The sequence below is a fragment of the Lissotriton helveticus genome, chromosome 6 (assembly GCF_964261635.1).
Source record: "Lissotriton helveticus chromosome 6, aLisHel1.1, whole genome shotgun sequence".
Lineage (NCBI taxonomy): Eukaryota > Metazoa > Chordata > Amphibia > Caudata > Salamandridae > Lissotriton > Lissotriton helveticus.
In genome coordinates this window covers 231,001,211-231,026,474 of record NC_136067.1, presented here as the reverse complement: position 1 = coordinate 231,026,474, position 25,264 = coordinate 231,001,211, and the positions used below count along the sequence as shown (strand labels likewise).

General features: G+C 44.3%; 1 protein-coding gene across 1 annotated transcript in view; it reads right to left on the bottom strand.

Moving 5' to 3' along the window:
• The window catches only part of LOC144762464 (meprin A subunit alpha-like), a 108,703-nt gene that overhangs the window by 6,767 nt on the left and 76,672 nt on the right, over positions 1-25,264 (bottom strand). Inside the window, exons 12-13 of the mRNA XM_078647675.1 lie at positions 16,808-16,981; positions 7,785-7,989 (exon numbers count right to left, since the gene is read on the bottom strand). Coding sequence (XP_078503801.1) covers positions 7,785-7,989; positions 16,808-16,981 — 379 coding nt within the window. The remainder of the gene's footprint in view (positions 1-7,784; positions 7,990-16,807; positions 16,982-25,264) is intronic.

The following is a 25,264-nucleotide window of genomic DNA, read 5'->3' as shown; positions in this document are numbered from 1 at the left end:
ACCGAGGTGGTGTCCAGCAAGTTGCAGCACTGGTGTGGCCATCCTACAATGCTGAAAGTCGGCGTGGGGCGCCCTGTTGGCCTGTGAGTTCGCGTCAGTAGCGGACCGATGTGCGAATAGGCCGAAGGCAGCACAACGCGCCAAGATCCGGATGGCACCGAGGTGGTGTCTAGCAAGTTGTCGCACTGGTGTGGCCATCCTACAATGTTGAAAGTCGGCGTGGGGCGCCCCGTTGGCCTGTGAGATGGCGTCAGTAGCGGACCGATGTGCGAATGGGGCCAAAGGCAGCGCAACAATATTTTCTGAATAGAAGACACCACAAGGCGCTGAGATGCCAAGATCCGGATGGCACCGAGGTGGTGTCTAGCAAGTTGTGGCACTGGTGTGGCCATCCTACAATGGTAAAAGTCGGCGTGGGGCGCCCTGTTGGCCTGTGAGATGGTGTCAGTAGCGGACCGATGTGCGAATGGGGCCAAAGGCAGCGCAACAATATTTTCTGTATGGAAGATACCACTAGGCGTTGAGATGCGAAGATCCGGATGGCACCGAGGTGATGTCTAGCAAGTTTCTGTACTGGTGTGGTCATCCTACAATGCTGAAACTCGGCGTGGGGCGCCCCATTAGCCTGTGAGATGGCGTCAGTAGCGGACCGATGTGTGAATAGGCCGGAACCAGCACAAGGCGCCAAGATCCGGATGGCACCGTGGTGGTTTCATAGTTGAGAGGCACTTCATCTGCAGTGGGGCGCCGAGATCCGGATGGCACCGAGGTGATGTCTAGCAAGTTGCTGTACTGGTGTGGCCATCCTACAATGCTGAAAGTCGGCGTGGGGCGCCCCATTAGCCTGTGAGATGGCGTCAGTAGCGGACCGATGTGCGAATGGGGCCAAAGGCAGCGCAACAATATTTTCTGAATAGAAGACACCACAAGGCGCTGAGATGCCAAGATCCGGATGGCACCGAGGTGGTGTCTAGCAAGTTGTGGCACTGGTGTGGCCATCCTACAATGGTAAAAGTCGGCGTGGGGCGCCCTGTTGGCCTGTGAGATGGCGTCAGTAGCGGACCGATGTGCGAATGGGGCCAAAGGCAGCGCAACAATATTTTCTGACTAGAAGACACCACAAGGCGCTGAGATGCCAAGATCCGGATGGCACCGAGGTGGTGTCTAGCAAGTTGCCGCACTGGTGTGGCCATCCTACAATGTTGAAAGTCGGCGTGGGGCGCCCCGTTGGCCTGTGAGATGGCGTCAGTAGCGGACCGATGTGCGAATGGGGCCAAAGGCAGCGCAACAATATTTTCTGAATAGAAGACACCACAAGGCGCTGAGATGCCAAGATCCGGATGGCACCGAGGTGGTGTCTAGTAAGGTGCACTGGTGTGGCTATCCTACAATGCTGAAAGTCGGCGTGGGGCGCCCTGTTGGCCTGTGAGATGGTGTCAGTAGCGGACCGATGTGCGAATGGGGCCAAAGGCAGCGCAACAATATTTTCTGTATGGAAGACACCACTAGGCGTTGAGATGCGAAGATCCGGATGGCACCGAGGTGATGTCTAGCAAGTGTCTGTACTGGTGTGGTCATCCTACAATGCTGAAACTCGGCGTGGGGCGCCCCATTAGCCTGTGAGATGGCGTCAGTAGCGGACCGATGTGCGAATGGGGCCAAAGGCAGCGCAACAATATTTTCTGAAGAGAAGACACCAAAAGGCACTGAGATTCCAAGATCCGGATGGCACCGAGGTGGTGTCTAGCAAGCTATGCAGCTGAGTTGCGTGCGCACTTGCGGCGAATAGGTCGAAGGCAGCACAACAATGTTTTCTGAATAGAAGACACCACAAGGCGCTGAGATTCGGTTACCACCGAGGTGATGTCTAGCAAGTTGCCGCACTGGTGTGGCCATCCTACAATACTGCTCCGAATAACGGCGTGGGGTGCCCGAAGGGGGGAGGGAGGCGGCGTGAATGGGCCTTCCTAGGTGGAGGCTCGTCTGCTGTAGTGGGGCGCCCCTTTACCGTTTCAGTTGCCATTCAGCTGAGTTTCGGCTGCTCTTGATGCTACAGCGACAGGCGGCTGCAACAGGACTCTCAAAATGGCGGCTTGTTCTTTGGATTTGGGCCTGGTCTACTAAAATGGCCCTGGGACACTTTAGAACTCGGACGCTCGTTTTTTTTTTTTTTTTTTCCTGTACATGCAAAAAAAGGTAAATGCCCGGTACGTTACACGCTTCATCTGCCACGATGTACTCTCCAGAGGAACCGAAAAAAAATATAGTTATGGTAACTATACCATGCATCGTCATATGGAGAGGTGGCACCAATTAATTATAGTGCTGCATAAAAGAGAGATTTGGAGGAGAACCCCCGACCTGCCAGTACATTCATCAAAGAAGTGGCACTGACAGCATCAGAGGCAAGGGAAATGGTTCCAAATATTTAGAACTTTGGAAAGATTAAAATGACATGTTTAGATTGTGGCAAATTAATTTCATGTGGACAGATGAGTGTTACTCTAATAAATACAGCATATGAACATCATCATAGTCGATGGTTGGTAGAGACATTTTGACTATATCCTGGACCTGCCCGTCCTCGCCCAAAATGGCGCCGGAATAAATGGGACTCGTAACTCCTTGTTGTGTACTGGTTGCAGAACCTTGAAATCACGAGATACGTATGCAGTTTTGAAGCATATGGCGGGCGGGGACGAGAATTGATTGAATATTTCGACATCCATATTGATATTAAGTTCTGATGTGTTATTGATTACTGTACTATTGAAAGTTCGAATTAACGTCACCCATGGTACTTGCCCGCAAATGTATATCTAGATAATTTTATTGTAACTGGCCCTGTCGTATTTTAATTATAAAATGTACGTCCACCGATTCCGCAACTGTTAGACAACTTAGTTCTTGCAACCTAATGGCCCGCCCGTTACGTTCCTCTACAGTGTAAATGTCTACTCATCATATACGATTACAGTTTGCTCCGTGGCCGGCCCACGTGGTTATAGGCTCGTATTTGTATAATGAAATTTTCACAATAAAGGTTTTTAAAAGAAAACATGGTAGTAGTATATACATTGGTAAAGTTTTTAATAATAGTCACTGTTTTAGAATCATTAAAAGGCAAGTGAAATAAAGCAGACCAATTACATGAAGGGTAAAAGGTATAATACGCAGGAACGCAGTAAAGATAAATGGTCAAGGGCTGTTGTGTTTTCTACTCCTGCAACATAAAGTGATCGATAAGAATCTCATATTCAGGCGTATCGGCGACTAAGACAGCAGGTCGACCCTCTTTTGCTCAACGGCTCCGTCATGGGACGAAGAAACGCTCTTTTTCTCGAAAAAAGAATATATTTTACTTGCAGGACAGTTGTAAATTTTCCGGGAAAGTACATTAGCCTGGAACATTATAAAATATATTTAAGAAAAAATAATGTTCGGAAGTAATAAAAAGCGTAATTTTTAGGTCATATGACCAAGCCTTTCATCATTAGAATAAGAAAAGTAAAATGAACCAATGAAAAGTTTTATTAACAAGTCACATGACTTGTTATGCTTACGTTACGCGCTGCGCGTCGCGCCCCGGATGACTTCCGGATGCGCTAACGCGGCGCGTCATATGACGCATTACGCGACAACGCAGGTCCAGAATATAGTCAAAATGTCTCCACCAACCAGCGGTCGGAACACAACCCCTTTCAGCAGGCTAAATAGTTCTGTTAAATGACAACAGAAGGGACAGGCAACAAGAACCATCAGTCAAAGAGGGGAGGGCTAGTTCTTCTCTACCGGGTTACATTGGGGCGCTACCGGAACTGATCGAATTGGTAGTCTACAGTGTTTCTGGATGTTTCAGACTGAAGCTGGGGTTAGCATGAGAGCACCACCATTTCGTAGCTCCGTCGTGGCCATTCCGCAACCAATCATGGCAGCCGCTCTTTATCGTTATTTTGGGCGGGGTGGGTGGCGGAGCCGAGCTGTTTTGCAGCCATCATTGTGTGGAGTTCAGTTCATCTCACTAGTTTTGTATTTGTCATGAGGGGTTGTTCCTAATGTTTCTATTTTAGCGAGGTCAAAAAGAGATCCCATTAGTGGCCTACTGATTTTGCTCGATTCCTTTTCTTTTTTTTTACACGATTTTTCGTTATCTGCAAAGACTAAACAGAGTATTGCGACTCTGTGTCTGTTTGTAAATAGAGAATGAACCAAAGAGAACCAATTCTAAAACAGTAAATGCTTGGATAACAATCAATCAAATGGAGAGAGAAGCAGGCACGACGTATTACAACGGGGGCAAAGGCCTGCGTTAACTACCTTTCACTATCTGCAAAGAGAGAGTACTCCTAATAGAAATGAGGGGGGGGGGGCACCATTCAAAGCAGATCAGTGTGCATAAACACGAAAATGTTTTCACTTACCACGTACTTGACATTCGACAGCTTATGATATTTGCTATTAAAAAACCATTGAAATTCACTGAAAAAACCATAGGTTATAGACCATATATAGTTAGGAATTAGCATTTACAAAACCTTGAAAATTCACTGAAAAAATCATAGGTTATAGACCATATATAGTTAGGAATTAGCATTTAAAAAACCTTATTTTACTCACACAAAACCATTGAAATTCCATATATAGTTAGTTGCACTAACTATATATCGCGCACCCGCAATCCACTGCTGATGATGTCACATATTACATCATTCATGACATGGTCAGTGACATCACTGATGACATCACTGATGACATCTCAAATGACATCACTGATGACATCACTGATGACATCTCATTTGACATCAATGACCACATCACTGATGATATCATTCATGTGACAATACAATGCATCTCCTCACATTTTAATATAACCTCTGTTTCACCCAGTGTTAAATACAGAGTATAATTTTTGAAACCATTGACACACCAATACTAGTTACTACATACGCACTCACTGATTCCTACGTCTACACACACATTCACTCATTCACCCATACAATCATTCATACATACAATCACTCATCTTTACAACACTATCATATGCACTCATACACCTATACAGACACTCACACTCTGCCACTCATCCATGGAGTTACTCACACACCTAGTCAGTCCTGTAAAGAATCAATCACACTTCCATTTTCTTGTCTATACAGTTAAACATAGAGCACCTTACATTTTCAAACATATACTAACACATACTTACTTTCTTATACAATCATTGATACAAGTACACATTGATCTGCAGAGAGTCACACACCTCCCAGCCAGCCACACACACACTCAGTCTCCCATACAAATACTTGGACAATCAATCAATAACCCATATAGTTAATCATATAGCTACTGATCAACACATGCAGCAGTTTACAGAACAACAGACATAATGATGCACAAATTAAGACAGTTTAGTCACTAACCCATGCACTCAGTGAGACACATTTAATCACTCACTCATACATTCAGTCATGCACCTACTAAATCCTTCGTCCAGACACTTATACATCTACTCATTCTTCAATATGTAAAACATATTTAAACTTTACAGAAACACACAGTCACTGGATGATGTCATCAGTGATGTCATCAGTGATGTCATTTGAGATGTCATCAGTGATGTCACTGACCATGTCATGAATGATGTAATATGTGACATCATCAGCAGTGGATTGCGGGTGCGCGATATATAGTTAGTGCAACTAACTATATATGGAATTTCAATGGTTTTGTGTGAGTAAAATAAGGTTTTTTAAATGCTAATTCCTAACTATATATGGTCTATAACCTATGGTTTTTTCAGTGAATATATATATATATATAAATTTAATACGGTCCTCACCCTCATGTACCACCTCTGGCTTGCTTCATCATCGGACCATCACTCATGCAGTGAAGGTGCACAAGTGGGTTCAGAGCGTTTGAAAGAGGAGCTCTTATAAGTGTGCAGGGAGGGAGCGTGGATTAAAATTACCTCTTGATACTCTAATGATGAAAGGTTTTATTCTATAGGGCCACGGGCAAGATTAAAAACAGTTAGATGTCATTTGGATATAGTGCTCCAGGACATCTATAGGGTCAACATGTTCAGCTGTTTGTCTGCCCGTATACGGTCAATTGTCTTTCTTCAAGATCTGTTATAACTCTGCATTAGATGGTTGAGTGAGGGCCCAATGATGAAGCAAGCCACAGGTGGTACCTGTGGGTGAGGACTCTATTAAATATATATGTGTGTGTGTGTGTGTGTGTATACACACATGTGTGTTTATATGTGTATATACAACATAGGGATTTGTTAGCAGACAGACCCATTCATATTAGAAACAAGACATATACTCCAGCAAATGTGGTGCAGGCACTAATTTACCTGGGTGCTTTCTGCCCACCCGCTTGGGTTGGAATAAACACACTCGCAATATTTAGGGTTCCCCCTCATTAATGTAGTGTAACAGAAGTGACATCAGGCGACCTTCGACTATTGATTACCGTGCAGGGCTGACGTCTTGTCCCAGCCTACCCTCTCAACATCCTCTTGTTCGAGGATGCAAGGATAGCAAAAGTCAAGCCAGGGCTAGGTGCAAAGGTTTCTTTTTTCAAGAATAAATAACATTCACCTTTTCCGTGTGAAAGTAGATAAAGGCAGTAAAACACAATCAGCAAGGCCAGACGCGCTGTCCTGGGCATTGGGTGTTTCCCCAGGAGGCTGGTAGGGTGGGGGCCGGTTTTGTTAGTGGGGGCTGGTTTTGTAGCAGTGAAGCAGTTTTAAAACCACTGCAAAGTTCCTTGTATATTCAGCAGTTTTCTGGAAACAATAAAAGTATCAAGATAACTCTGATAATTAAGGGACCTGCTGGAGAGAGACGGGAGTATGCCTGCTGCAAAGAACGTGTACCATGCATATCAAAGAACAATATTTTATGTTCATAGCTCAATGGTTACTGCTTTTGTCACAGAGATTCTTTTGTTAGTGTGCAGTTTATAAATTCCAATCATAATCTAGCACAGCAAGCTATGGACTGCCATCAAATAGCTGCATGGTACAAGTTACCAATGTATGTTTTTTTGCCAGTCTTTCATTACACTGATCAGGGTATTAAGGGTTGTTTGGGTAGAACTGAATTATTATTACCAAAGTCAACTCTAACTAATGTTTTATGTTCTGAATTATCAGTTTGTCCTTCCCAGACCAAGGACTGTGACATGTGAATACTACACCTCATAGTCCCTTTTGACTTCTGTGACATTTTCTAAGAACTGATTTTCATACATATGATTCTTTGTCTCTGTATGTTTGTGTGATGTAAAGTGCCCCGACACCATTCAGTGTTATGAGAGGTGCTATTAAACAAATCAAATACATGCAAGAGAGGAGCTATGGAGACATGAGAGGGCACTGTTGGAGGGTGATAGTAAGGGAATAATTGAAGATCCCTTACAAAGATTGTCATATCATGGGGTACAGTAAGGCCAACATTGACTTAGCTTTAAAAGCGAATACAATTAAACATATAATGACAAATGTGTTGTAGGATGCACCATTTTTCACCAATTGTTTTGGGGGGGGGGCACCCTTCTCAAAAACCTCCTTTGTAGTGGTCAGGCTCACTCACTGGGCTCTCAAAGCACCGCACAGTGGCTAGTCTGACTAAATTTGCCAGGGCTGCATTGTGTTCCCTGTCAGGCCCTGACAATCAGTTTAAATATTGTTACCAGTTGAGGTTTTGATTCATTTTTGATGACACAACTCAACTATAAAGCTGTTTGCAGTAGGAAATGGCATACTGTACCTGCAGCTTGCCTTCCCATTCTCAATCACGCAGACGCCATCATTCTGACAGGGGTTCGGGTCACAGGGAGAATTGGAATAACGAGGCTGGTTGAAGGATTCCAGAGCGTCCACAGCTGATCGCGCATGTCTTTCGTGAACAACTTCCTTGCTGCTGGGCTGACTTTGCATGACTGGAACCTCGGACTTGATAAGATGTGTGAGATCTTGCACAATAAAAAAAATATATTGAAACCATGTAAATTGTTTTCTAAATAATAATTGACATATACCTGTAGAAGGTGCTGAAATGATAAAATAGATAACACTGATAAAATGTGAGGTATCTATAACATGTTTAACGACTCAAAGATTAACACGACATGAATTGTAAACAATTAAATTTTCCCATTTCTGTGGTATTTGCTGGATTAAATATCTTTACCCCTGTCCCTCAAATACTGCCCTGGGACTGTTGCACCTGAAGAGTACAAAAAATGGATTAGTATAATCATAGCTACTTTTGGACACTTGTACTCCATTTTGTGGTGTCTGCCATTCTTCTTGGAGCACTCTGGATGCTCTTTTACTTAAGGCAACACTCAGGCTAGGAACCGCTAGTGAATTTGAGTCTCAGAATTTCAACTATAGCTTTTTGTTTAGTCAAAGGTTCTCAGCGCCATAGCGCGACAGTCAGAGCAAGTTCCCCCACAGGTTATGCAGCCCAGTGATTAGTCTTTCCTGCACCTGCTGATATTACGATCTGGAAGGCCTGGACATGTCTGTGAGACAGTGATGCGCAGTAGTCTGGATGCTGCGGGTGGGCAGGTGGGGCAGTAAGCATCCTCAAACTCCTACAGTCGTGGGGTAAGTCCTCCTGTCTTCTGCTGTAGGGCTCTGATGGCTTCTAGGTTCCAATGGTTGAGTCGCGACTCTGCTTATAAAAGTCGCAACCTGCAAAATTTCACTTTCGCACACTGCTCAAAGGCAATGGACCTTTCTCCTAACCACGGCTCCCACCTGAAATACAGGGTTTAAAACAACAGCACTCCAGGTGACGGCCCTTTCAAGTTACAGCGATGCATAGAGTGATGGCCTTCTACAGTGACAGCGATGCAACAGGGCAACAGACCTAAATCTCCAGCGCAGCCCCCTCCCCCGGCATAGGGGGGCTGTGAACAACAGAGTAACAACGCCTTGGGGTTACAACACTGAACATGAAGATGGCCCTCTTCAGTCACAGTGATGCGCCAGGGAGACGGCCCTTAATATTTACCATGGCTCCCACCTGGAATATGGGGGCATCATACAACGGGATGTTGTCACCACTGTGCTTGTGCTACTTAACTCTTGGTAAGGGCATAAGCCCTTTGCCACTGTGAGGGTAGCGCTCTGACTGCTCCTCTTAGTCTATCAAGACCTCAGTCTGTGATGCAAAGGTTTACATCTCTACAACTCCCACTCAGTTCAGAAGGGCTAAACAGGGGAGCAGAATGCCTGACAAAATGGTGTTCTGGACCTAAAATTGGATTCCCGGCCCTCCATGTTCCATTCCTGCCATGGGCCCAGCGGCAAACTACAGAATGCAAGATGCAGCGTTTTAGTGGTGAGTGATGCTGCCTCTCCAGCTTTTCCCATGGTACTCCCTGCCAACCGCTAAAAAGATGCTGATAGCAATCATGTAACATCCCCTGCACCATCCAACACAATCATACCACAACACCACACCATCATCAATGGAAAGCACAGTGGCTTAAGGAGGCAATGTACAGAATGAGTACAGCACCTGCAGCTGCCTTTATGCTGGCACCTTGGTATTTCCCACATTCCTTCTGTTCTCTAAACAAGCAGTTGTATCAATCAAATTAAACATACCATATATTCTGGATTAAGGTAAGAGGTAGCAATGATTGAAAAAAAAGGGTGAAAGGAAGATGGAAAAAAGGATTGGGGCTTATGAGGAAGAAAGAAGAAGCTAATGGGTGAGCTGCATAACAGTGAAAGAGATTCGTTTCAAAAAGCTATGACTGAGGTAGTAGTTTTGAGGGCACAGTAGCAGAAGGAAGAGAGTAGTGTTAGAAAGAGCTGTGTTGCAGAGATGTCTATACACAAGCAAACTCTTTTTAATCCTGTCATATCCAGTGAGGGAGAGGCAATTTTGAGGGGAAAACATTTGGGACAATGTTTTGCCAACTTAAATTGTCTTATGTCTTGGTATGTTAGAACAGTATGTCAGTTAGTCACCCTGCTCCTATACATTCTCAACAGGGTATGATGTCTGCACTGTAAGCAGAACATGATTAAAGCTTCTCCAACAGTTTCTGCCATTTTTATTTTTTGAGTAGCCCCATCTGTCAATGCATCACCAATTGTGCCATCATAATTCTTCTGCTTACTCCTTATGGGAAAAGGCATGGAAGGGCTCCTCCTGATGCTCCACTTTCTAGGGTGCTCTCCATATTTGCCAGAGCCTCTTCCAGGAAGATGTGTTTCTTCAGTTTATGTTTTTTCCATTTGGATTGTGCACATAAACATTGTTGGCCAAGGCTTCTGCATATGGCCTTAAGTCCAGCTTCAGTCAAATACATAGTCTGCACTTTCACTTTTTAGTGACTGTGGTTTTATTCCCTCAGTTTTCTATAGCCCAAATATGGCCCAGGGCATTGAAGTACTTTACAACAGAACCAATCCACAGTACACGTTTCTATTTTGTTCTTTTGTATCCGTAGATTAAGCGATTTACCCTGAATCGAAGGATATTGAGCTGTGAAATGAAATGAAATGAAAAAGAAAATTTTATAAAGCGCGCTGCGGCCAAGCGGCTTCCTGGCGCTGGGGACTAGACCAGACTCAGCGAGGGGATCCGAGGAAACTAGCAGGGGAATGCCTGAGAAAACAGGAATGTTTTAAGGGCTTTACAGAAGTGGGTGTAGATGGGAATGGAGCGAATGGAAAGAGGAAGACTGTTCCAGAACCGAGGGGCCAGAACTGAAAAACGGGTGCCCCCCGTTCTCAATTTACGGAAACGGGGGACGTGCAGAAGGGACAGGGAGGAGGAGCGGAGAGTGCGGCTAGGGGCGTAAGGAGTGATGAGAGAACTGATAAAAAGGGGAGCTGAGTGGGTGTGCGCCCGAAATACCAGGCAGGCCAATTTGAAAAAAGATCTAAAGTGTACTGGGAGCCAATGGAGTGACTTAAGTGCGGGGGTAATGTCAGAAGATTTGGGGAGATGAAGAATAAGGCGGGCTGCCTGATTTTGAATGTCCTGGAGACGGCGGGTTTCATAAGCGGGTATGCCCACGTACAGGCCGTTCCCATAGTCAAGGCGGAAGGTGATAAGAGCCATGACTATGGATTTGAGGGCATCCGCAGAGAAATACCGGGAGATCTTTCGAATGAGGCGAAGGGATAGAAAGCAAGAAGATACAACGGAACTGACTTGGGCATGCATAGATAGGTCATGACTGACCTTGATGCCCAGGGTCCGAACGGAGGAGACCGGTGAAGGGGGGGAGCCAAAGGAAGGGGGCCAGTGGACTGGGGACCATGGATTTAAGGGGCCACCCGTGAGGACAAGCTCCGTCTTGTCCGGATTGAGCTTCAAGTGGTTGATGCTCATCCATTCAGAAATAAAGACTAAGGTAGAACAGAACTTGGGAAGAGAGTCAGAAGAGGGAAGAAAGATCGAAGACGAGCTGGAGGTCGTCAGCGTAATTGTACACAGAGACCCCCAGCTCGTGAAGAGAAATAATAAGAGGGTGAATATAGAGATTGAAAAGAAGAGGGGAGAGGGAGGAACCTTGGGGGACCCCACAGGAAACCAAACGGGGGGGAGCAGAGTAACCCGAGAGATGGACCGCTTGGGACCTGCCCTGGAGAAAGGACGCCAACCAGGAAAAGGCTGCGCCCCGAACGCCCGCTGCGCTGACACGGTCGAGAAGGATGGAATGATCAACCGTGTCAAACGCAGCGGACAAATCGAGGAGGACCAGGGCTTGGGGAAGATTGATGTCAGCTTTCCCCTTAAGTTCGTCCAGGACCGCGATGACCACTGTCTCCGTGGAGTGTCCTGGGCGAAAACCCGCCTGATGGGAGGCCAAGAGGTGGTTCTCCTCGACATAAGTGGACAGGCAGGTAGTAACGTAGCTTTCAAGGATCTTACCCAGGTAAGGGAGAAGAGAGATGGGTCTGAAATTAGAGAGAAGAGAGGGGTCAAGACCAGGTGTTTTAAGAATAGGTAAAACTATGGCGGTTTTGAAGGAGGAAGGAACAGAACCCAGAGCCAGGGAAGCGTTGAGAAGGGCAAGAGGAGGAGCAGGGCAACTGGAGAAAAGAGTTTTGAGAATCCGAGCCGGAGCGCAGTCCACCGGAGAGCCGGACTTGATTTTTGTTAGCAGATTGAGGAAACGGTCCATGGAAATGGGGGGAAAGTGGTCCAGAGAGAAGGAAGGTAGGAAGAGGGGGCAGGAGACACCAGATTGATGCCCCATAGGAATATTAGCCTTTATGTTGGCAATCTTGTCAAAGAAGTAATCATTGAGTGAAGAGCAGAGGGTCTGAGATGGAACAAGGCTAGTGCTGGTGCGATCAGAGGTGGCAAGGTTATGGACCAGGGAGAACATTTCTCGGGGTTTATTAGCAGAGTGAGCAACTCTCTCAGTGAAGTATTTAGTTTTGGCCGCAAGGATTGCTTTTTTGTAATCATTGAGAAGAAGTCTATATTTAGCACGGAGAGTGGGGCAATAGTGCCGTCTCCAGTGGCGTTCCGATCGCCTAAGATCGAGTTTTAGGTCTTTGAGCTCCCTGGTGAACCATTTATGAGCATCGTGGGGGCGGACGGATTTGACCTTCTTGAGCGGGGCGACCTGGTCGCAGGAGGAGGAGAGCCAGGTGTTGATGACTTCTGACTGCGAATCCAAGGAAAGATCAGTAAGATCAGGCGCTGAGGAGGCCAGGGAGATCGAAAGGGAGTTAAGGTCCGTTTGGTTCCAGCTGCGAACTAATATGTTTTTGGGTAGAGGCAGCTTGTCAGTCGAAGCCAAAAGAATAGAAAATGAAATAATGGAATGATCAGACCAAATGCAAGGGAGTATAGAAGGGGGTGAAACATCACGGCGCAATGACCAGATTTGGTCCAGGATGTGACCCTGGGCATGGGTGGGGGCCGAGATGTGGGGCAGAAAGTTCAGGCACTGAAGGGTAGCAGAAAAGTCTTTAGAAGAAAGATCTTCCCTCGGGTCACCTGGCCAGTAGTTAAAATCACCAAGCAGAACAACTGAGGAATTGTTAACCGCCAGGGTGGCGAGGAGATCCTGTAAGGCGGCGACAAATAAAGGCATGGCTTGGGGGGGACGGTACATAGGGACAACAGTGAGGTGAATGGGGAGGTTGAGAGATCGCGCCACCAGGTAGTCCACGCTGGGTATGGGGGGGTAGGCAAGAAGTTGAAATTTCAAGGTGGAGCGAATGATCATCGCCACACTGCCCCCCGCCTTACCAGCCGGGCGATCAGCTCGGAGAGCATAATAGGTATCAGGGAGAATGGCCAGAAGATCCGGGAGAGAGTCAGTGGAGAACCAAGTTTCGGTACGAAATAAGTAGTCTGGAGAGTCAGTGTTCAGGAGGTTGAAGAGTTCCATCTGATGCTTGACTGCAGAACGGGTGTTAAGCAAACAAGCGGTAGCTGCAGGAGGGGCAGGTGAGGAACGAGGGACGAGCAGCGGATCCGAGGAAGGAAGGGTGGAGCTGTGAGGGGGTGGGAGAGAACAAAGAGGGTGGGGGGCAAAAATACCAAAGGAATCGAGGTGTTGCAACAAGGAAGGGGAGGGAGGAGAGGCGGCAGGATGTGCAGAGAGTTGGACTGAAGAGTAGACCAGCGGATGGGCAGAGTCTGTGGCCCCTGGTCCCGGCCCGTCGCGGACGGGCGCAGACGGGCTTGCCTTAGGCGCGCCTTTGGCGCGCAAATGGCGCGCCCGCTGCGCCCGTCCGCTGCGCGAACGTGGAAAGCACATGTTTTTGTGACGATGTACAGGGCGTGGCCTCGTACAGGTGGGCGTGGCCTGAGGGGAGGCTCGCTGATGGCGGCGAGTGGGGAGAGCCTGTACCCGCAGCGGCGTTCACCTCGGCTGCGCAGGGGTCAGGAGAAAGAGCAGAGCCCCAGAAACAGGTAGGAGTGGGCAGGAATTAAAAGCAAACAAATAAGCAGAAATAAGCTGTGGCCCGAATTCGATCAGCCTTGTTCCCTATGTTCTAAAGTCAGCATCTCTACGCAGTAAGCCACTTCTCCTACAAGGCCCAAGTGTTCTGCTGGGACGTTTTCGATCAGTGAGTTCAGGCAAGATTTGCACCACTGATGAGCATAGAATCTACCCAGTGTTAAAATTGGGGAAGAACGATCTGGTTCTAGGAGTACCACTCATTGTCTGTTGGAAGTGCTATGTGGGGCATCTTCTTTGTTCAGGAGTCTTCAGTTACCCATTTGAGAGGTCAACCTTCCAATTGACATATCTGAGAGTGTCTCCAGGTACCAATGTTACCTGTTGTTAGATATGCCTCACACAGTATTCGGCAACCTGTTCAAACAAAATGATGGTAATATTGTCCTTTGGACATGTGCTCCTGCTTGCAGCTGATGTGGAACTCTCTAGGGTTGATGATCAAATGGAGTTATATTCTGCGGAAATATTGATGACTTCCTTCTATTTGAGGAAATGTTTTGGGTATCGCAGAAAAATTGAGGTCAAACCAGTATGTGACAATGTCAGAATTAATTTCTAAAGAAAAGGGCTTTTTGTCTCAGATTGCAAGGCCTCACAGAATCCTACCTCCATAGTTAGTTAGTTAGTTAGTTATTCAATTTGTAATGCGCAACAGATACCCAAAAGGGTTCCCCGGACCAAAAGACGGAGAAGACGGAGAGCACAGGTGGTCGTGGTGGTTAATTGTCGAAAAGCCAAGTTTTTAAAGACTTTCGGAACTGTGTATAATTGAGTTCATTTCGGAGAGTTGTAGGTAGAGAGTTCCAAGTTGCGGGACCAAGATAGGAAAAGGCTTTGCCACCAATCCGTGCTCGTTTGAATATTGGTACGATGAATCTCCATTGGGTGGCAGAGCGGAGATTACGAGAGGGGCGGTACGGGCTGACCAGGGATTGAAGATAACAGGGAGCGCAGTTGGCTTTAATTTTGTGCATATAACTCAGTGCCTTGAATTTAATTCTGTTCTCAATTTTAAGCCAGTGTAGCTTACGTCTGTGAGCCGAGACAGAGGTGGCTATTGGAACTTTACACAAAAGTCTAACCGCAGCATTTTGTACCATCTGTAGCCTATGGACTACTGATTTGTTTGATCCCAGGTATAGGATGTTACCATCAAGTCTAGATGTTATTAGAGCATTAACTACAGTTTTCCTGGTGGATTCCGGCAGAATCCAACACATTTTTCTTAACCATTTCAAAATGGTGAAACAGATAGCTGCAACTTTGATGGATAGTAGGTGCATGCTAAGAGAGTCATCAGTTATGATGCCCATATTTTTTACTTGGGAGGAGGGAAAAGGAAGATTGCCCATTTCGTTGGGCCAGTGTATGGGGTTCCATAGTTCTTTATCCTTTCCTAAAACCAGACATCCGTTTTTTCGCCATTTAGTTTGAGAAGATTTTGCTGCATCCAGAGAGCTATATTGTTTAAACCAGTTTTAAGCATCGAAGGGTCATTTGTTTTGTGAGAGGACAAGGAGAAAATGATTTGAGAGTCATCAGCGTAAGAGAAGAGAGAGAGTCCTGATTTTCCATAGGATCCCACCTGATTTTCCATAGGATCCCACTACCAAAATATTTATATAAGAACTTTGTAACATGGCCTGGCTTTTATTGGGGTAATAACTACGAAAGATCAATTAAAGAAAACACTAATCTCAGAAAAAGTTCTAAGGGCTCATCTGGTGGCTTCTGGAATCAGGGGTCTTCAAAGGTTCATTCAATCAGCCATCAATTCTATTACTCTCTGTACAGTCTGGGAGCGAAATGGGAAGCCCAGATGTAAAATCTGGAGACCTCCTGATTATGGTCATACCAAGACCTGATAATCCACATAACATCTGCTCAGCCCAGAATCACAATGTAAAGGCCACAGCATATTCACCCAAAATCTGATACTCCACGCAAAATGTCTTCATTTAAAAGAGGAAGTAATTTTTTTCACTCGGACAGTGTAAAAGTGTTTGCATTCTTTCAAATGCCGTTCGAACAAGCAGGCAAGGTTGTAGTCTTTTATCATGTGTGGCTTAGCTTTTGGTGATCCACCTGCAGGCCAAAGAGGTAAATCCAGGTACACACCATGGACAGGCTGTGCTGTGCTGTGCTCCTCACAGATTGCAGATGATTTGTTGGATCATTCATTGCACTGCAAGTGTCAATTTCCTCTGATTCTTCTGTGTTTGAGGACAATCAATGGTGTCAACAATTTGCATTCTTTCTGGGAGCATGAAAGGATGCCCCAGGAGATGCTCTTACTTTTAGACGGGTGGGGGAACTTCACCTGTTCTTCCTTTAACATGCCAGAGCACAGCTGCAAGTAGTAAGGATCTACATAGCCCCATCCTTTATCTGATATGAGATGATATGATAAGCAGATGTAAATATTATACAAATGCATAGAGGACAGAGAAGAAAATTAGATCATGGTGGAATACATGATCACAAGGTCCTCTAAAGGAGATTTGGGTACTCTTGCTGGAGTGTCTAAAAATATTGAAGGGAGAGGATTTTCTCAAGATGCATTTCTCAAGTTATTCATATACAGTTGTGAAAGAGGGAGAGTAAGGATACAGTATCACAAGCCCAACTAAGTGAGTCAAATACATAGGATAAGGCTGATCCCATCTTTGGGCCTGATTCACAAAAGGAAACTTTTTATGTGAGGAGCCCCGACCACTGAGTTTACACAGTTGTAAAATGACTATTAATAAAAGTGTGCTAGTGACGTCATACTTTGTTGTATGTTGATATTCAATAAAATTCTGTCTGTAATGAATTTGTTCTGTACCTTCAAAATTTGCAAATATGATGAAGTCATCATTTTTCAGGAAGCTCCTACGACGCAGCTGATTGTGGGATATGAAGGTTGTCCACCCACGTTCCTCACTTCGAAAACAATTACAGTCCGGATCGTGCTTTCCAGCTAAAGATGGCTTATCCCAAACAGATGTATTTTTCCCATCTATGAAAAGACAAAATAAATTACTTCATTAAAAGCTTTTGATCCTTTGTGCCACCTATATTAATGCACTAATATTCATGGGTATATCTAAACACTTCTTGAGGCATCATTAGAATTGGAAATTTATTGCATGTTTATGTATTGAATATCTCTAGCAAACTACAGGACAGAGAGTTAATAGGTGTATTGTGAATTGTGACTAGGATTTTACACTGCCCAAACTAAAGGACCCACAAGTGTAACCCAGGATTTATTTCCCTATGAGTATTCAAGCCACCTTCGTTAGATGGAACTGAACAGTAAGATAAGCCTTGAGAGAAATGAATGCCATGTAATATGTGTAAATAATCTGGCCAAACAGATATCCAGGTATGGAATTAAAGGACTTGAAAGTCCAAGATATAAGTGTATGGATCAATGAAAACTCAGTTTGGGTACTCATGGTTCCAAACCACAGTGAATTGAGTGCAGAAGCAATGATCAGGCCAAAGCAGATGAAGTTATCTGTTATAGGCTGTGTCTTAGAACTGGTTTAATGGGTGTGAGTCAAACCATTTTCCTTGGTCCTCAGATTGAGGTCTATGCAGCTTCAAAAATTAAGTTAAGCTAGTTCTGTTTTACCAGGTAGTTTTTTTCTGTTTACTTCAGTACACATTCCAGTGAATATATATATATATATATATATATATATATGTATATAATATATATATATTTATATATATATATATATATATATATATATATATATATATATTTATTTTTTTTTTCACCTTGTTTTTCGCAACAAACCCCAGCCACTTGCAGCGGCGGGCCAAGATGGGGTCGCGACTCCCAACAATTCAACAGCAATCGTTTTCATGTCGTGTTACAAAAACAATGTCAAGGCCACTTTGCAATTTCCCAGCGTGTATTTATTCCGGTATAGCTCAGTGAGCTATACTGGAATAAATCCAGGCTGAGAAATTGCAAAGTGGCCTGGACATTGTTTTTGTAACACAACGTGAAAACGATTGCTGTTGAATATATATATATATATATATATATATATATATATATATATATATATATATATATATATATATATATATATATATATATATATATATATATATACATATACATATATATATATATATATATATATATATATATATATATATATATATTAGCAATCAAGGTATGCTGCATTACTCAGCAACAGAGCCACAAAACCCACCAGAGCACTCCAGTAGTTAACTGAGGCTGCTTCCAGTGATCAACAGGCTTTTTATATTCCAGGACCTTTCAGTGCCAGGAACATTAAAGTTCAGAAAGCAGGCTCCACAACAAACGACAGTATTCCAAAAGCAAATCATCTTAATTATTTTGCTCTGTTCAGGCAATTGTCAACCACAGTTCTGGAAGTCCTCGCAGTTCTGGAAGTCCTTGCAGGTAGAGATTCAGATGTGGGGTAGGCCAGTTCCTCTCCTACTTGTTCCATAGGGCACAGCATGGAATCTTTGATCTTAAGGAAAGGCAGGTATCTCCTTTTCTCTAATTTACAGATTTCAAATTAAGTTCAGTGGCCAGCACTGGTTTACAAAGAGGAAGTGTGTAATGGTAGTCCCCCTAAACACTGGGTTGTTGTGAACCGTACCCTGCTCTGTAGCTACAATCCCATGTGGCCTACATTGCTGGTAAGTGCAATGCAAATAATTTAGAGTGCACTTATTAATATAATGTCATACTTATTACATACTTCCTCTCCCTTAGCATCATTATACATCACAATAATAATTCAGTCACCAACAATTGCTGGCCCCAATTAATGTTTATTTGAAGAAATAAAATGAGACTATCAATCCCAAGTACAATGTTTAAAACTACTTTACGCAGTCAGTGCAGTGGGCATATAAACAGAGATTAGCAGCCAAATACACATAATGAAAACAAAAAGTGACATCCATAAATAAAGGACCTATTGAATGCAACAATCCAAAGACTGTGCCTGAATTAGGTTTATTACGTGTGTTTGTAAGCATGGTGTCGACAATGTTTCAACCATGCATTAGATATAGGGTCTCATCAGGACAAACCAATAAAGGGGGCTCTTAAAGAAATACATATAATAGAATTAGAATCAGGCAGTATCCGAATGAACAAAATCCTACCTTATAGTGTAGCTGTGGATATCAAGCTAAAAATCTCCAGTAGGAAATAGACCATGAGTGACACCAAATGCCGTGAAATTAAATAGGGTACTTACTTAGGGAACCTGTAGGGGTGGCATAAGAAAGGGAACCATAAGAAAGATTCATTAATATATAAATTGGCCATTATGGAGGAAAAGAGATTATACTTTTCCAGAGTTGCTACATCTATGAAATCTTCAAGGTATCTCTTTAAGATCATTAATTCTCTTATTTCTCCACATGTCACTGATCCCTCAGATGTCTCGCAGGAACTCTGTGATAAAATATTGGATTTCTTCCAAGCCAAATTTTCCGATATCCAAGCCCTGTTGGAAACAGCTAATTCCATTATTAGGTCAGGAATTCAAACTTCTATTCCCCCCGGTGGGACTAGGCTCATGGGGGAGACTTACAGGCTCCTCACCTTCCCTCTTACGTCCTTGGAGGTGACGGGTAGGCTCCTGGACCGTGTTAATTCAGGCTCCCCTTTGGATCCCTGTACCCTAAAGGTGTTAAAAACCTGCCGAGAGATCCTGGTTCCCCCCCTCATTGAAGTTATGAATGCCGCCATCTCGGAGGGATTGTATCCCTCTTTGTGGAAGATGGCGGTAGTGAAACCTCTTTTGAAGAAACCCTCCTTGGATCCTGGGGATTCGAAACATTTCCGGCCAATCTCTTAGCTTCCCGCCCCTGCCAAGATATTGGAGGCCTATTTAAATCTCCATCTCAGCACATATCTAAAAGACCACCACCTCCTTGATGGTTCTCAACATGGTTTTAGGAGACACCACAGTACAGAGATAGCCTTGACGGCGGTCTTTAACAACATCCGGACTCAAGTTGCTGTAGGCCATACAACTCTTCTTGTGCTATTGAACCTCACCGCATCCTTTGATACTCTATCCCCTCACAGGCTGGAGGCTTGTCTTAGAGAGATAGGTGTTGGGGGCACTGCTTTGGTCTCATAGCCTTCTTTCTTAGTGAGCGAACGCAGATGGTGAAGATGGGCCAGTTCTATTCAGCCCCTAAACCTTTGCTGTGCAGTGTTCCTCAGGGCTCTTCCTTGAGCCCAACAACTTTTCAATATCTATGTGGCTCTTCATGCAAAAGTGGTGAGATCTTTTGAGCTTGAGGTGGTGTCCTATGCGGCCGACACCTAAATAATGGTTTCTATATCACATAGTGTAATAGATTCTGCCCTCAATTTTAGGAGCTGTATGGAGGCAGTCTCCTCTTGGATGGTGGAGAATTTTCTGAAACTGAATGAAGAGAAGACCGAGGTCCTGATTTTTGGGAATAATCAGGAAATCTGGTCCAGTTACTGGTGGCCGGACACGCTTGGTGTGTGTCCCTGCCCACTGCCCAGTATCTCATGGGAAGAACTTAGGGGTGATCGTGGACAATGCTCTCTCTCTTGACCTTCAGGTCAATAGGACTGTCTCCACCTGTTTCAGGATCATCAGGATCCTCAGAAAAATCTCTCACTACCTCTCTTTCAAAGCACGCAAGCAGGCCGTCATTGCCTTAGTAACGTCTAGATTGGACTATTGCAATGCCCTTTATCTGGGCATTAATAAAGGCCTTGTTTGTCACCTGCAGATGGTGCAAAATGCTGCGGCCAGGCTGGTTTTGAAACTTCCTAGACATCATTCAGTCTCGGCCTCGATCAAGTTACTGCACTGGCTGCCGATGGACCGTAGGATTCTTTATAAGACTCTATGCCTGACTCATGAAGCCTATTATGAGTCTGGCTCAGAGGGCATCAAGTCGATCATTATGCTCCTATCAGATCGCTCGGGTCCTCGGATAAAAACGTATTGATAGTTCCCAGGTTTAAGAAGGCTAAATGGGGTAGTAGAGCCTTCTCTACGGCTGCGCCCAAACTGTGGAATTCTAGAAGAACTTTCTAGTCAGGTGTCCCTTCTGCTTTTTTGTAAAGTTTTAAAGACCTGGCTTTTTCAAGATACGTCAGCCTGAGCATGTTCCCTCTCTCACTGTTTCTTGATGCTTTGCATTTAGCGCCTACACGCCCTTGGGCTAAGTTTGCGCTTTACAAAACCAATATTCATTCATTAATAAAAAGCAATTAAGCAAGAAAGTTGGGAAATAGTCTTATTGGCATCTTGACTTTCGCCAAGTAATACCACAAAAGTGAATTAGTAATTCTTAGCCCGAATGGAGTCCTGGCTATAGGTCATAGACTGTCTATAAATGAGCTTACTGAAGGCCCATAAAAGTGGATCCTTTCTGCAGGAGTGGGAGCAAGCAATCCTACTCACATTCCAGTCATCTTAATGGAGAATCTGTTCGCGGAGATGCAGGGCTGAAGGAAAGACAGTTGTCGGTCTTTCCCATTAAATAATCATCAGTGTCAGGAGGAAGAAACTGAAGCACTATTCCTCCGATACTAACAAGGGCCTCGTCCTCGCCTGACTGACTAACGTGATTGGTTCAAACCATGTAACTATTGTACAATTCGATTGAACGATTGAATGTATTATTTTCATTGTGTAATGCATTATAAAAGAAGCCCCTTCTTGGGGGTAGTTGTGTCATTGTCCCTGGACTCTTAGGAGGCATCACCACACATCAATTTAGACAAACTTTATCTCGTTCTGCTTATCTATTTCCTGCATTTTGTCCTGAGCTGCATGCTATTGCTTGATATAAATGATTATTGACTGACTTCTAGCAAGTGTTTTTGCCTTCTATAATGATTTTAACCCTAAATAAACCTGTATGGTTTTATTATAATGTTAAGTCTGTCTTCATTGTAAAACTTAATGTGCTCCCGGTTTGCATTATAAATGCATTGACTAGATTCAGTTCAGGCGCAATAAACCCCTTGGGGGGTTAACACCACCCCCAGTCTGTCAGAAGTGCTTTAAGTTGATCTAATCAGAAAAAGAGCCACAGTCTCCTATACCATAATTTTACCATATGTCATATTGTTGAAATGGAGACACTCGAGTAAACTGGAAACATTGATTAGCGCCTCAAGTGAGGAAGTGCATGGTATGACTATTTCATGTTTATTTTGGTAAATCACGAAGAAGATAGGAAAGAAAGTGCTAGATAAGGCAGGGAGCACTTACATTATCTTCTGTGCATTGTTGACAAAACTCAATGCGTCATTACACGCATACCTTCCTTAACTGGGTGCCCATGTAATTGATTGACAACAACTTTTTGAAGTAGTTCTGCTAAAATTAGAATATAGGTAACTAGTCTACAATTACTTTAGTTTTTAGGGTGAATCCTGATTTTAGCTGGGGTGAGATTGTGCTTTATGAGCCATGTTTGGAAATGTCCCTTCTCGCTGAAAAGTATTATTTGAAGCAATCAGGTACAAAAATCCGGACTAGTGAGGGTGGGGTGACATTCAGTAGTTAGCCTGCGGAATTTACAATTATAGATAGGAGTTAATCCCTATCAATTTTGCAAAACTGAAAGTTATGGCTGTTTTTACTTTGCCCTTTCCTTTCCACAAAATACATTTGTAGTATAAAAATTGTGGCTGTGGTAGTTGTTGGGCACTATTAACAATTATTTCAGATGACAGGGGCACTTTGCTGCCTCACTCACTGCCCCAGTCACAGTCTGCAGCTGCCTTAGGTACAACAGCAGGACAGACAATACAGTTGCAGCCCTTCTTCTATTTGCCAAGCAACAATGAAAATTAAAGAAAGTCTGTGCTCAACCTGCAGGGTAATGTGCATGCTGCCCCTGTCCTGGCTGTATGGAGAGCCAGTGGGTGGGATATATCAGAAGTGATTTGGGTCTTTAGAGCACCTTATATGACTTACTGGATGCATTATGTGGTGTCAGACATATCCCCTGTCAGCCACAAAAATGACTGGGCATGATAGTTGATGTGACTTTTATTTCATCACTTTTCTACTACCTTCAGTGAAGGTCTTTACTTGTGTAGTGTGAGAAATAGTGTTATTGGTTAAGGGTGGTGAACCCCTACCCAAGCAACAGTCAATGACAACCTTCTGAGTACTCTGGGGATTCAGGATAGACAAGATCAACTGCAAGCGGTACTTTCAACTCACTGTAGACTATCCTGTTTCCAGACAATCACAAACGATGAGGTACAAACACTCCTCCTTTCCATAAAATCTGGCTCACTAACAAATCCCTGCCCACCTGCCATCATGCATTTGGCCGCCGAGAAGATCTGCGACAATCTCACACCTCTTCCAAGTTCTGGAATCAGGCAACTATCCAGAAACCTGGAAAAAAGTATCCATCAGACCTATTCGTAAAAAACCGAACTTGGACCCAACCAAACCAAAAAACTATTGCCCTATCGCTGTCCAGCCGATAGTAGCAAACACTCTGGAAAAGTCAGTAAACAAAGCGTTGACTGACTATCTAGATTCCAATAATCTACTGGAGACCAAACAGCATGGTTTCCGGTCCAGCCACTCCACCGAATCAGCCCGGATCTCTGCAACCGAAGAGATCCACAGAGTAGTGGATGGGGGAGAGAGAGCTGTCTTCGCACTCCTAGATCTGTTGGCTGCATTTGACACCGTGAATCACACGGTGTTAGTGCAGCAGCTGAAGCATGTGGAGGTGGAGAACTGTGCCCTGGCCCTCCTATCCTCCTTTTTGGAGGCGAGGGAGCAGAGGCTGTTCTGGGATGGTCTGCAATCGGATAGTTTCCAACTTCCATGAGGTGTCCCGCTGGGATCAGCTCTGTCCCTGACAATGTTTAACATCTACGTCACCCTGTTGGTCAGACTTATCAGGAGGAATGGCTTCGCCCTGGTCGCATATACTGATGATTCCCAGCTTGTCATCTCCATTACTAATCAGCCTGAGGCCACAGCCACCAGGTTTCATGTTTGTCTCACTGAGATCATGATCTGCCTATCCCCAACAGTTATGAAACTCGGGATTGATGGCAAACTAGGGTTGAGTGGAAGGAGAGAGGCAGAGGCCTTAATTTTCCTAGCAGCAGCCGTTTTACGAATCTTGATATCAGCTGCTTGGAAGGACTCCTCTCCCCCCACTTTCTCTATGTGGATGGCCAGATTCCTCACTATACATAACATAGAATCCTCTCTGTATTCTCATAAAGGTAAAAAATTGCGGGATTTTGGCCTTGAAATGTGGGCACCAGTGAAGTTATGGAGGGAGGGTACGTCTGCTAACGGTGCTTTTATGTAACTTATTACTATTTAGTTTGAACTTTGTCAACCACTTTAAACAAGGGTATATATGTACATAGCTATAAACTGATTTTTTCATATGGATTGATTGTTTTACATACTTTTTTTGTAAATTCAGGTAATAACAATTTTAAATCTAAATGCTGCATTGACGAATTAATGGGATGATTTAGGATATGAATTTTCTGATTTGTTATTGATGTATCACATATGTATTTTGATCTCTGTTTTTATATTAGGTCAATTCTCCCAAAAAAAAAAAAAAAAAAAAAAAGAGATCATGATCTGGATGAAGAGTAGCTTCCTGAAAATTAACACAGACAAAATGGAGGTGATGGAGTTCTGTCCGTCCGGCCCCTGTGGAATGATTCCTGGTGGCTGACTGAGGCCAGGGAATGCCCGCACCCGGTCCCCAAAGTCGGGAAACTCTGGGTCATCTTTGACAACCAAATACATTTTTCTGCTCAGGTAAATAGTCTCACTTCATCTTGCTTCTTTCTACTAAAAACCCTGAGAAAGCTCTTTCCATTCATTTCACGGGAGTTGCAAAAGACGGTGATGGTGGCACTCTTCTTGTCCAAGCTGGACTATTGCAATGCCCTTTTTATGGGCATTGACAAGTCCCAGATGAGAAAATTGCAATCCCTACGGAATGCCGCAGCAAGACTACTTTTAGGCATACAAAGAGGACACTCAACTTCGACGGGAATTAAATTACTACACTGGCTACCTGTCCAGCAGCGGGTGGAATTTAAGGCCTTATGCCTTGTGCATAAGGCACTGTACGGTGGCGGTGCTCAGGACATCCAAAGAATGTTCCTACCCTACACACCCCACGCATCCTTAGATCTACCAGTCTGGGCCTTATTAAAATCACTAAGACTAGACGGGCAAGGTGGCGGGGCAGGGCTCTATTGAATTGCACAGCA